The sequence below is a fragment of the Schistocerca piceifrons genome, chromosome 10 (assembly GCF_021461385.2).
Source record: "Schistocerca piceifrons isolate TAMUIC-IGC-003096 chromosome 10, iqSchPice1.1, whole genome shotgun sequence".
NCBI classification, from domain to species: Eukaryota; Metazoa; Arthropoda; class Insecta; order Orthoptera; family Acrididae; genus Schistocerca; species Schistocerca piceifrons.
The window spans coordinates 133,690,753-133,704,728 of record NC_060147.1 but is presented as its reverse complement, the minus strand read 5'-3'; the positions used below and the strand labels follow the sequence as shown (position 1 = coordinate 133,704,728).

Genomic DNA, 13,976 nt, shown 5'->3' with positions numbered 1-13,976 from the left:
ATTTCACCTGTCTCATACACCACGCTCAGCAAATGGAAGATTTTTGTCATGGCTGGCTCCCACAAGGCTATCAGTAGTTCTGACAGAATGTCGCCTTCTCCCAGGGCCTTGTTTTGACTTACGCCTTCCAGTGCTCTCTCGAATTATTCTTTGAGAATCCTATCTCCCATACCATCTTCATCTCTGTCCTCCTCCATTTCTGTAATATTGCCTACAAGTTCATCTCGCTTGTATAGACCATCTATCTGCTCCCTCCATGTTTTAGCTTTCTCTTCTTTGCTTAGGAATGGTTTTTCATTTGAGCTCTTGATATTCATAAAACTGCTTCTCTATTCTCCAGAAGTCTCTTTAATTTTGCTGTCAGCAGTATCTACTCGTATCTTTCACTTATTGAAATATGCTTCTAAATCCTTACATTTGTCCTCTAGCCATTCCTGATTACCCCTTTTGCACTTCCTATCAGTCTCATTTTTTAGAAGCTTGTACTCCCTTTTGTCTGCTTCATTTATGGTATTTTTATATTCTCTCCTTTCATCAATTAAATGCAGTATATTTTGTGTTATCCAAGGATTTCTACCTGCCCTCATCTTTTTACATTCTTTATCTTCTGCTGCCTTCCTTTCCACTATCCTTCTCAATCATTCCTTAATGCTCCCTCTGGAACACTCCACAACCTCTGGCTCTTTCAGTTCATCCACAGCTCATCTCCTTAATTTACTACCTTTTGCAATTTCTTCAATTTTAATCTACAGTTCATAACCAATAGATTGTGGCCAGAGACCACATTTGCCACTGGAAATGTCTCACAATTTAAAACCTGGTTCCTAAATCTCTGTCTTGCCATTATACAGGATGAGTCAGGTGGAAAGGTACATGCTTTGGGACACTATATTATTAGTGATGCTGAACGAAAAAATTCATATGGACATATGCCCCATTGCAAATGGTTTCTGAGATAGAACACGTTTAATATCACTGTTGTAAACTTTTTTTAATAACTCAAAAGCTGCACACTCCAACGAAAAACGTGTCTTAGTACACAATTAAACTAAATTAAATTTGCTACAGAAAAAGGTCCTATTTATTTTTTGTCTAGGATTAACAGGTTGCATCAAGAGCTCATGGGAATATTGAAAATCTTGCACGACACACATGCGCTGTAGCTTAGATACTTTTTGTAGGCCAGTTTGAGGCAGTTTTCCGACTTTATAGACCACAAGCGTCTGTATCAAAATGTTTGTCTCAACTTCCTCTATATTACTGTGATATGTTGTAAACAATGAATAAGACAGAAAATAAATAGAAATGTACATTAAAAGTGTTCTACCTTGGAAACCATTCAGAATAGAGCATGTCTCCACGTCAAGATTTTTGTTCAGAATCAGTAATGCTATAACCCGTCAAAACACGTACCCTTCCTCCTGACTCACTCTGTATAATCTGTCTGAAACCTTCCAGTGCCTCCAGGTCTCTTCCACATACGCAACCTTCTTTCATGATTTTTGAACCAAGTGTTAGCTATGATTAAGTTATGCTCTGTGTAAAATTCTACCTGGTGGCTTCCTCTTTCATTCCATACCCCCAGTCCATATTCACCTACTACTTTCCCTTCTCTTCCTTTTCCTATCGAATGCCAGTCATATATGACTATTAAATTTTTGTTTCCCTTAACTATCTGAATAATTTCTTCAATCACATCATACATTTATTCAATCTCATCATCTGCAGAGCTAGTTGGCATATAAACTTCTACTACTGCGGTAGGCGTGGGCTTTGTGTCTATCTTGGCTATAATAAAGTGTTGACTATGTTGTTCATAAAAGCTTATCTGTGTTTGTATATTTTTATGAATTACTAAACCTACTCCTGGATTACCCCTATTTGATTTTGAATTTATAACCCTGCATTCACCTGACTAGATGTCCTGGTCCTCCTGCTACAAAACTTCACTAACTCTCACTATATCCAACTTTAACCTATCCATTTTCATTTCTAAATTTTCTAACCTACCTGCCCGATTAAGGGATCCAACATTCCATGCTCCAATCTGTAGAACGCATTTTGTTTCTCCTGATAATGACATCCTCCTGAGTAGTCCCCACCCAGAGATCCAAATGGGCGACTACCTTACCTCCGGAATATTTTACCCAATAGGACGCCATCATCATCATAATTATCATTTAACCACACAGTAAAGCTGCATGCCCTCGGGAAAAATTACGGCTGTAGTTTCCCCCTTGCTTTCAGCCGTTCACAGTACCAGCACAGCAAGGTCGTTTTGGTTAGTGTTACAAGGCCAGGGGAAGTAAATGAGACTCATCAGTGGTTTTGTAAGATACGTAGTAGAGATACGAATATACTAGAACAGGAGGGGAAAATGACCACCCTTCAGGCTGAGTTAGACAAGGCCAGGGGAATTCTTGACGGGTTAAGGAGAGAGAAGGGTCAAGAGAGGTGGGAAGTGGCAACAGGCAACAGGAGGAATTGTCCGACAGTTTCACAGTGAATTTGAAAAATAGGTTTGACCTGTTGCTTCGGCTAGAAGCTGGTGAGCCTCAAGCAGTTGCAGGTGTAGACAGGGCACAACAAACTTTCAGCAGCAAATTGGAAAGTAAGAATGTAGGGAAATCAGTAATGGGAAAGAAAGTGATGTTGTTAGGTAGTTCCCATAGAAGAGGTGTTGGCCAACTTTTGCAAGATGAAATAGGATCAGAATACCAGTTCACAATTCTTTTTAAACCTAGTGCTGGTCTGGAGCAGGTGACAGAGGATTTAGAATCACTTTGCAACGGTTTCACTAAGGAAGACGCTGTGGTTATAGTGGGTGGGCCAGGTAATAGTATTGACAGAGATCTTGGGTACAGTATAGAGTGTGACCTGGCAAAGATTGCATCAGCATCGAAGCATACTAGTGTTGAGTTTGTATTTGTTCTTGGATGTCATGACCGACCTAATTTGAACTCTTCTGTCAAGAGAGTTAATTTTGAGTTGGAACGGCTGCTTATGTCGAGTGCAGGGTCACACATTGGTGTGGTTCCTGGTGCTTCTCTCAATAGGTCAGGTTATACTAGGCATGGACTTCACCTCAACAGGAAAGGGAAGGGTAAACTGGCTGCGAAAATAGCAGGAAAGTTAAAGAAGGGAGGCACTGTCATGAGTGATAAAATACCTGTGGTTATAGGGTTCAGAAAAGACCCTTTTTTATGGTAGGGAGAAAGAAACCAAGTTTTAAGAGCAGTTCAGATTGAGACAAACTTTCAGTTTGAGAAAGAAATAAAAAAACATAATTCTAGCTTATTACATCAGCATAAACAGCTGCTGGTTAAGAATTTTAAGAATTTTTAACAAGCAGCAGAAACTTAAACACTACCCAATTTTAACTCAGTCAATGTGAAATGTCAGCTATCTTTATACATTTACTAAGATGGTGTCTGTTCTTTCGGACATGCCCGAAAGAACAGATACCATCTTAATAAATATATAGTTAACGCTCACCGGCCACTTGACCATCTTCTTCTTCTGTGCGAATGCACAAAAAGTGCCCGAACTCTTACGGGAACCAGCAACGCGCCGCGAGTAATGAGTATAATGGGTGGGGGCACTACAAATGTAGTGCGGGACAATACGTTGAGAATGTGGGTTTCACAGGAGGTGCGCCAGAGATAAATCCCTGCAGTCGCGTTATCCTCTGTGTCCTCGGTGGCTCAGATGGATAGAGCGTCTGCCATGTAAGCAGGATATCCCAGGTTCGAGTCCCGGTCCGGGCACACATTTTCATCTGTCCCCGTTGACGTATGTAAATGCCTGTAAGCAGCTAAGGGTGTTCATTTCATTGTAATTTCAAGCTATCTTTATTGCATCAAAATATTCGAGGACTGAGAAATAAAATTAATGAATTAATTATCTGCATAGAGTCCTCAAACCCAGCTGACAATCAGCCTCTCTGAATATCATGTGACCACTGGTATAGAGCTTTTAAGTGTTACAGGGTTTAGGTTAGCATCTCACTTTTGTAGATCAGAAATGGAGAAAGGAGGAATTGCCACATTCATCAGGAACTGTCATAAATTTAAGACCATAGACATTCATAAATTTTGCCTAGAACAGCATATGGAAGCATGTGCAACAGAAGTAGAATTTCACAAAAAATCCTTCATAATATTAAGTGTATATCGAGCACCTGCAGGTAACTGTAATCTGTTCATAAAGCACCTTGAAGTTGTACTGGCCCATTTAACAACCAAAAGCAAAGAAATAGTGGTAGCTGGTGACTTCAATGTAGATTTCCTTGAAGACTCTCCCAATAAGAACTTATTTGAGTTAGTAACACCATTATTCAACTTAAGTCCCACTGTACAGTTCCCCACTACGGTAGCCAATTGTTCACAAACTGCCATTGATAATATCTTTATAGGAAAGTCCAATGAACAAAATATTACAAAACCAATAGCCGATGGCCTCTCAGATCATGGCATGTAGGTCCTTCTGTTAAATGTTAATACTGAACAGGATATAAAATCTGTTAAATCTGAGCTCAAAAGGGTAATCAATAAGCCAAAAATTGATTATTTTAGGACACTCCTCAGAGACATTCACTGGACTGATGTTTACAGTGCTCATGGCATGAACAAAAAAATATAACACTTTTGCTAATAAAGTGCTAACCTTATTCGAACACTGTTTCCCCCAAAACTTACCAAGATTAGAGCAAAGTCTACAAAGAAGCCATGGATTACTCAAGGAATATGGGTATCTTGTAAAACAAAAAGAAAACTGTATCTGCCAATCCGAAATAGTTTCGATGTTGATGCTATAGCACATTACAAGAAATATTGCAAAATATTAAAGACTGTAATACGGACATCAAAGCAAATATATTACAAGGAAAAGATAGTCATATCAGATAACAAAATAAAGACAATATGAGATATAGTGAAGGAGGAGACCAGTAGAACCAGACATGAAGAGGGACAAATAGCATTAAGAGTAAATGATACATTGGTGACAGATGTGTATAGTGTTGAAGAACTTCTTAACAAACATTTTATAACTGTTACTGACAAGATGGAGTTGTCAGGTTCTGTAGATGCTGCAATGGAATACCTCAAACCAGACATTTCAAGTAACTTCCATAATATGAATTTGACCCTCACTACCCCAGCAGACATAATGCCCATCATAAAATCTTTAAAATCAAAAACATCTAGTGGGTATGATGAAACATCAACAAAGTTAATGAAAGAATATGATTCTGAGTTAAGTAACATATTAAGCCATCTGTGTAACCAGAATGGTTGAAATATGCTGAAGTTAAGCCACTGTTTAAGAAGGGCGATAAAGAAATAGCATCAAATTTCCATCCAGTTTCACTTTTGCCAGCATTCTCAAAAATTTTAGAAAAGGTAATGTACAATCGGCTTTATAACCATCTTATCACAAATGACATACTGTCAAAGTTGCAGTTCGAATTTCTAAAGGGTTCTGATATTGAGAAATCTATCTACACTTATAGTGAAAATGTACTTAATTCATTAGACAAAAAATTGGTATATTTTGTGATCTGTCGAAGGCATTTGACTGCGTAAAACACAATATCCTTTTAAGTAAATTAGAATATTATGGTGTAACAGGAAATGCTGCAAAATGGTAAAATCTTATATCTCTAGTAGGAAACAAAGGGTAATATTTGGAAAGAGACATGTATTAAGCTATCAGGCATCATCCAACTGGGAACTAATTACATGTGGAGTCCCACGAGGTTCCATCTTAGGGCCCTTACTGTTTCTTGTGTATATCAATGTCCTTTCATCAGTAACATTACCAGATGCCAAGTTTGTTTTGTCTGCCAATGATATAAACATTGCAATAAATAGCAAATCAAGTGTAGTCTTAGAAAGATCGGCTAGTAAAATATTTGTGGACATTAATCACTGATTCCTAGCCAATGCTTTGTCACTAAACTTTGGAAAAAAAAAAAAAAAAAAAAAAAAAACCACACACACTGCATGCAGTTAAGAACTTGTAAGGAGTGTCCCACGATTATATGCCTAACATACGATGACAAGCAAATAGAAGTAGTGGACAGTCTTAAATTCTTGGGATTACAGCTTGATAATAAATTCAACTGGGAGGAGCAGACCACAGACCTGCTGAAACGTCTTAACAAACCTCTGTTTGAAATGTGAATTGTGTCTGATATATGGGATATAAAAAATGAGAAAGCTGGCATACTATGCTTATTTTCATTCCATAATGTCATATGGGATTATTTTTTGGGGTAATTCATCAAGCCAAGCTAAAGTTTTCCAGGCACAAAAACGGTGCAATATGTTATATGTGGTGTGAACTCAAGAACATCCTGCAGAGGCCTGTTTAGGGAACAAGGGATACTAACTTTTTTAATTTTAACTTCAGTGCATTAATGTGATCTTAGTTAATGAATCTTTGTAAAATGATTCTTTCATATAGAGTTCATTAAAAAAAATTACGATCATTCCACTTGGGAGCTGTGGCAGGTACATTAGCTTATTTGTTTCAGTTGTAAATATTTATCATGTACTATTGTTTTTCTGACATGTACTACATCCTGGAGGACTTCCTCACTATGGATCAATTGGAATGAAAGTAAATGTAATCTAATATTTCAATCCCAAGGAATTTTGCAGATGGTGTTTTGTTTAGTGTATGACTGCTTCTGGTGCTATCAGACCATCACTGTGGGGCACTTGACTCATTCCGGGATGCACTGTTCACCCACAGGAGGCGCTGTACAACTCTGGTTCATCCAGTGCCAGCAGCAGCCACGTGCAGTCCGCCTACCAGGGGCCGTGCACCTCGACCGAGGCATCGCGCTAGCTGCTCGCAACACGTTACGCGCACCGCCGATTCCACAGCTGGTCTGTCCACCGGACCTGAAGAGGGCTTACTTCTGCACCCCGTGAGCTCTCCACCGGTCAGAAGACGTATCTCGGGTGCTTCGTCCAGTTACGTGGCAGAGGTCACTATGCCTCGACAGTGGCACGTTCTTTAACGCGGAGAGTTACGAGGAGAGTTCATAGTTTACAGGGCAGGCAGACACAGTACAGTAACTAAGTGTACCGTAAGTCTTTCTGAGAAGCCTTTGACCCCGTGTCACATGACAGGGGGTTCTACTTTTGCTAAAGATAAACTCGACACTTGTGGGACATTCCAATAATTCACCAAATAACTCGCAGATTATCATGTGCAGAGGATAAATGCCATTAAAACTTTATACACTTCCAGTGCGATGTACATCAGATTTTCAGTGGCTCGTTTCACTTCTCGAGAACATGCGACAGACTCGTCACCCTTAACAGTTACGCTTCAGTCCAGGAGATAACCCACATATACACCAAGGTCTAATACTGCATCAGTGACAAATTGTGCAACTTTTATGGATTTGTGTAACATAATTTTTGAGAAGATATTTCTTTTGACCATAATGACTATATCAGGCATTCTCACATTGTGTTTAAAGGATTTTCCATTGAACTATGAATTCTAACATTCTGTACCAAACACTAGTGTTGCCTGCAGGCCTTATGCAACTCTGTGGGAGATAACACTATATCTTTACCCCCCCCCTCTCTCTCTCTCTCTCTCTCTCTCTCTCTCTCTCTCTCTCTCTCTCTCTGTACACCTCTCCCCTCCCATCTCTCACCTCACCTCACCTCTGCTCTGAAACATTGAGAATATATCGGTAGCATAATGACAAGAAAGGATGTTTAGCACAATACTGAATCACAGGGTCAGTATAACTGAAATAAAAGTCAAACATGGTTGGAAAATTGGAAAAGTAAGAACATGTTCTTCATAAAACAAAGACCCATTAGATGGAAGGGAAACCAAACAGAAGAGATTTTATTCTCTCAGTGACCACTGCTAACTTCAAATTCTACCCCAGATGACTGTGTTGACATTTGTCTTGATGTCTTTCCCCACTATCTGACTTTCTGCCCTATTTAATGTTAAACTGGGCTATCAGAAGTAAAATGCACTGATGTAGACTACAGATATTTCATTGTTTCTGCAGTATTTGAATGAAAATAATCCAGTAGTATCACAGATTCTAAAAGCTGTTATACACTAAATACTATTATGTGAGATATATAGTAACTTCTGTACAAGGAGTAACCAGTGAGATTCAGTGGTGACTCCCAGAGATTTTGTGTATCACAAGTGGCCTTATTCCATGAGGGCTAAGTGGAGAATATGTATTCTCTTCATAAAATGCACCAATACAATCCAACATCGTGAAATAAAATGTTAATATGTGGGTAGTGTAGCAACTGAAAAGGAGAAATTTGAATTCAGGTCTTGTGAATGCAAATAACCAAGAATATTTTTGATGGTAGAGTCCAACAGTAAGATAGTAGAACATATGTAATTTTTTGATGTGTAGACATTAACAAATTTTGCAAACTATCCACTCTGCATCATCTTGTCGGTAATGCCGTATTTAATTTTTGTAGCAATTCTCCTACAGGCACATAATTACTGTGATTCTTTTCAACTGTCTTGAAATGTAATGCAAAGGTGGGAATTCTGAGTTGTGCTAAGAGACCTTCAAACATACATTCTTTATAAATGGGAGCATCTATAACATATCAAAGCACACCAGATACTTTAAATGTTTGGTCTGAGCATTTTGAGAGAGCTATGGCGCAAACATTATCTGTGACACAACATGTCCTCACTGGGAGCTGGCAGTCACTTTTAATGGAAAAAAATATGTAGTTCCTTGAATTGTTTCATGTACCTGAGATAATGTACATTTCAAAAGACTTATCATTTTGAGATCTTCTAATAGGTTGTTTTGACACATATCATTACAATCCTAGTTTTTATGTCCACGAGGTCATTTCCACATTTAGGAAAGTTATGTTAAAGATATCCACACAATTTTCTGATCTAATATCCAGTTAATACAAAAGGTCTGGTCTCAGAATCATCACATTTCAAGGTTTAGAAAGATCATACATTTGCACGTAAAGAATATTATATGCAAGTTATGAAATGCAAACCGCATAATTATGAAGTGATGTTAAGAGGAGGAGATATATTCACTAGCCATTACACACAGTTAGTGGTGGACAATGTCATTTCAAATGGTCTCAAACATAATTTACTTTAGTTAGTACTCTGTTGTGCCACATTTAACACAGTTCCGGAAATGATAAACGACTTTGATTCATAAATCAGACTTTCTGGTCTGAGATGTGTTGAAATTATTTCATCTTAAAATGACAGGTTTTTTTCTTTCCATATCTCTCTCTCTCTCTCTCTCTCTCTCTCTCTCTCTCTCTCTCTCTCTCTCTGCCCCTATAAGCAGTTCTCCTTTTTTATTTTATTTTATTTTATTTTTGAAGTGGGGGCAGGGGTCTTATGATTTTTTCTTTTTCAGTGTTTATGCCCTAAATAGAAGTCGAGCAATAATCATTAGAAGTGTTTGTAGCTTTACACTTACAGGACCAACAGTGCTTTCACTAGGCTTAAAGTTGTGTCAAAGATACAGATAAGTTTATTTTTTCATAATTTTGCTGACAATCAAGAGACCCTCAGCTACATTTTCACAGTTACTTTCAAGCTCTGTGGCCTGTTTCTCACTACTACTGCATAACTGCCGTTGCTATCCAAACATATTTTTTACTTAACAGTTCAGAACATTTTTCTATTTGTTACTTTCTGCATTCTATAGATTACCTATTATATGCTCATACACTAGAATTGCATTCTATCACAGGGCTCCACTCCATCTGTGAAGCAAACATGGTTTGAGTACGTTCTGAAAAGGACTTATTCTCATAACTGCAAATTCAAAATGGCAGCAGTAATCTTCAAATTCACTGTCTCATAATTCATCAGCAAACTGTAGGGTGTACTGAGACTTGCCCTGTCACTGGTGCATTTCAATAAATTTTGTGATTTATTGTGCCATTCAGTAATGTTATCAACATTATATAGGATAGAAAACAAAATCTCTCACACATGAGTGGTGTATTTGAGGGCTTTACTGTTTAATGTTATCCACTGTCACCTACTTGTCACTGACACACACTAAAGTATGCAAGTAAAAGAATTGCTGTCATCACAAAAACAAGGACTTTTTGGGTTCTGTGACCCCATCACACAATTTTCAGTTGTGTCGTAATCTTATTGATTTTGTTGTTACAGTTTTAAATCATTTATATGGTAAAAGCAATTAAACAAACAGAATTTTGCATGTTAAAACACTCACCATACCTTCATGCACTGTCCACTAAGACACACAACTGCATAGTGTACCCAGTTAAGTGTACTATGCTGCTTTGCTCTGTCAACAGTGAATGTGAGACACGCATATCTTGTTTGTTTTCATCAGAACTGCTCACTTCAACTGGATAAACTATTTCATATTTACAGAAGTGAAGCTGCACTGATTTGGAAACACCTCAACACAGGGTCACAGAGCCCAAAAAAATCACTGTTATAAGATTTTTTTTTTATTTTTTTGTACTGAAGATAGGTTTATAAAGTCATGTACAGATTCACCATTATTTTTTTAGTTATTCATGGGATGGTACCTGAATGCCAGATTCTCATGTTCAGTGCCTGCACTCTTCCAAGAGCCCAGTGTGACTGCATTTCACAGCCTGACAGCAATTCGCAATGTGCCACTGCCTCTACACAATCCCTGTCGACAGGACGCACTCTTGCTAATTGCAAAGAAGTGCTTTGACAAAAGGGAAAAAAAAACCACACTGGCATAAATGACTGAAATGCAGCCTAAGGGATGTTTCAGGAATAAAATGTGTTTCCAAGCCCCCTCCCTGGCACTCTGTCATATGGTGTTGCTGAAACTTCACAGTATTTTCTGACAGTGGGTACGAGCAGGGGTCTGCACAGGTAAGAGATCCGCATCTGCACGACCCTTATCCCCAACCGTAAGTCTTTCGATCATTGTCTGCCGATGTTGAAATACTGTAACTCATGTGGTGTAGCTGAGCTCTGAGGGTAGGATTGAATGTGGGCAGAATTTTCATCTGCCAGAATCTTAACTTCATAATTTGCATTCTGTTGACTAGGACCCTAAAGGCCAATCTTGGACACGCATAAAAAGAACATAGCTCTCAAATTTTGATATGTTCTATAAGTTGCACACTTTGCTGTAACTACCAAAATGAGTTTTATATCTTATGCAGAACATTTCTGCAACATTGCAAAGTCAATGAAAATGTGTTAGAAGTTACTGTCTAATTTTAATACTGTTTAATGTTGGCCCTATAGTTCATTTATCAAATGCGACTTAATTCATCATAATATCAAAACTTGTCACCCTGCTACACTTCATAGTGTACTAAGCATTACAACATTTACTTGTAAATGTATTTAAGAGAAATGGTGGTACATTCAATCATTTGACACCAAACATTATTTATGTCACTGTGTTACACAAATAAGTCAGCCCACCAAGCAGAGATTCCAATGTATGGAGTGTTACTTTGGGGCAGCTTTCAGTAGTTGTGTAAACTAACCGAGCTGCTGAAAGCGAAGCAGGAATTACCGACGTAAGCGTGCTGCTCGTACAGTGGAATCGGCATGTATACGTAACTGTTTGAAAGACCAGGGAGATGGACACAGTGCCATCTAGTCCTCACACGTCGACAGTGCGTCTACCCTCTATGGGGCAACTGAGCCAATACATTGGCACTCTGTTCTGAACGACCAGTATTTGTCGAACAATTTTCCTGACATTTCACTGGTGCGAGGGACTGGCATTTTCGAGATACACTCTCCGTTGTTGGTGGGGGGACTGGAGTTGAGCCTGTAGCCAGAGATCATATCCAGTCTGCAGGGGGACATTTCTTTGGTCATTAACACTGTACTTCATCTGTTAATTGTAATAGTTGTTCATTGTTGCAGTGCAGAAAACTAGGATTTTGTATATCTTTAAGCTCTCTTCTTCCTTAATAAAACTATTGTCACGTTTATGAATTTCAGTGACTTCCCTGAAAAAAATATACGCATTAGCTCTTCCCCACAACAAGAAACTGTGTGTCGGTGTATTTTGTTGTGTAGTCTGTCTCACACGGCATGTGCTGTGCTGTAGCCAGTTCAACCCGTCCGAACCTGCAATACAGTTTGTTAGTAGACCCTAGCACTGGTGGATCATACAGCTGTTCTGACAAAGACTCTTCCCCGTGTGCACAGTATGTGGCACAGTACTGACATAAGGCATTCAGTTGCAGTCTGATACATACTCTGACCTCTTACAACGTGGGAAGTATGTGACAGGTATGGAAGAGTCTGTGTTGCAATTATTATGTCTTACTTAATACAATTAGCTCCCCCAGATATTTTTGCAAACACAGCACCACCACCACTTAAAAATAACAAACTAATATTCGGTTGACATACTGTGAGGCGACAGCACGTGAGACAGTGCCCGAGGGGCTCGTCTGAAGTATTTACAACAGAGGAAAAGCCTCCTAACGCACAACGTAGTCTGTACTTACACGTCTTCAAAAATGGCAATCTGGCATTGTTAGCAAGAGTGGCTCAATGGAGACTGGAACAAGAGACAGCTTATGATTCATTGAGACTTGGCTGTAGTCTGTGAAATGTTTTCAAACTGTTCAACAAGGGGGAGATGCGCATATATAACTTATCAGCACTCGAGTTCTGTGCCAACCACAGAGTTTTAATAATGTAATGAATGTTCACTGTAACAAACTGTGTATGGAATTATGGCATCTCTTTAGGTACTCGGCTGTGTGTCATGCACTGAGGATATAAGTGCTAATTGTCAGTTCCATTCTTTTTTTCACTCAGTAGCAACACCATTCTTATTTTATCGTACTACCAAATTTTAAGTGCAACAAAGTTAGTTCCAACTGGTGCTATAATATTTTCTCTTGGGAATATAGCTTACCGAGATTGTGAGTTGTGACTGTCTGGATATGAGGAAAATACTTAATTATTGTGTACAGTGCCTAAAAGCACAAGACACAAATATGGATTAAAAATTGGTCAGTGGTTTTTAATGTGCAAATAAACAGACGTACAACATGCATACAAAAACAAAGGAAGAGGAAGTTCGGACTTACGATGTTAGTAAGCCGTGCAAACTATTTGATAAATACGAAAGTGTTACGTGCTGTGCTATGTTGCGTTCATTTGTTTCCTGCTTTCTGTTGAAAAATTTTCAGTCCTGGAACGGACGAGTCTAGGAGTGCTGCAATGACTGCATACGTATATACATTGCTAACGGAATGCATTTATCATGTGCCTCATTGTTAAAAGAAAGTGAATACTACTGTACTTCAGCAGCCTAAAACGCAGTATTATGCAATTCTTATTCCATTCCAGTATCAAATTTCTTGTGGACAGCATCTGTAGGACTTTCTTTTGAAATCGAATAATTGACGTGCAGCAGTTTTCAAGTCTTTTTGTATGGAGAATGTGTGAGTACAACTATTGAAGTGCAGTTCTTATCAAATACTGTAGTTTCTTGTAGAGATACACTGAGGTTCAAATGTGTAGATAAATTTCATTGAAATTTTCTTCAATTGTTATGTAACTTAGTATGATGTCAGTAAGAAATATGAGCATCAAAGGCAACTTATGGGCTGAGTAATATGAGTACATAGTCCACTAATATTATGGACAACAATTTGGAGGCTACATTTATAAGCTATTCGGATAATGAATATGTAATGTGCCCAGCAATGTAACCCAACACTCAGCAATATCTTCTGCATAAAAATAAAGTATTTAAAAATGTTTTCCTGTAACTAAAAAGCAGTATTTTAGCAGGAAAACTGTGCTTCAGCCAAGTGTTCATATTTCTTTGTATGATGCTGAACATATCATTCTATGGGGAGCTGTGAAATGGTTTCTCAGGTGTAGTTTACTCAGACTACAAGATGCAACATAACAGGTTTTCATGTGATCTGTGACTTTCACATTTCATATGT

At 38.4% G+C, this 13,976-nt stretch overlaps 1 protein-coding gene across 1 annotated transcript in view; it reads left to right on the top strand.

Moving 5' to 3' along the window:
• LOC124718768 (AF4/FMR2 family member lilli) overlaps positions 1–7,595 on the top strand; it is a 651,060-nt gene extending 643,465 nt beyond the window's left edge. The window contains exon 8 of the mRNA XM_047244381.1: positions 6,760–7,595. Within this exon, the coding sequence (XP_047100337.1) occupies positions 6,760–6,855 (96 nt within the window). The 3' untranslated portion in view covers positions 6,856–7,595. The remainder of the gene's footprint in view (positions 1–6,759) is intronic.
• The last annotated feature ends 6,381 nt before the right edge of the window (positions 7,596–13,976 follow it).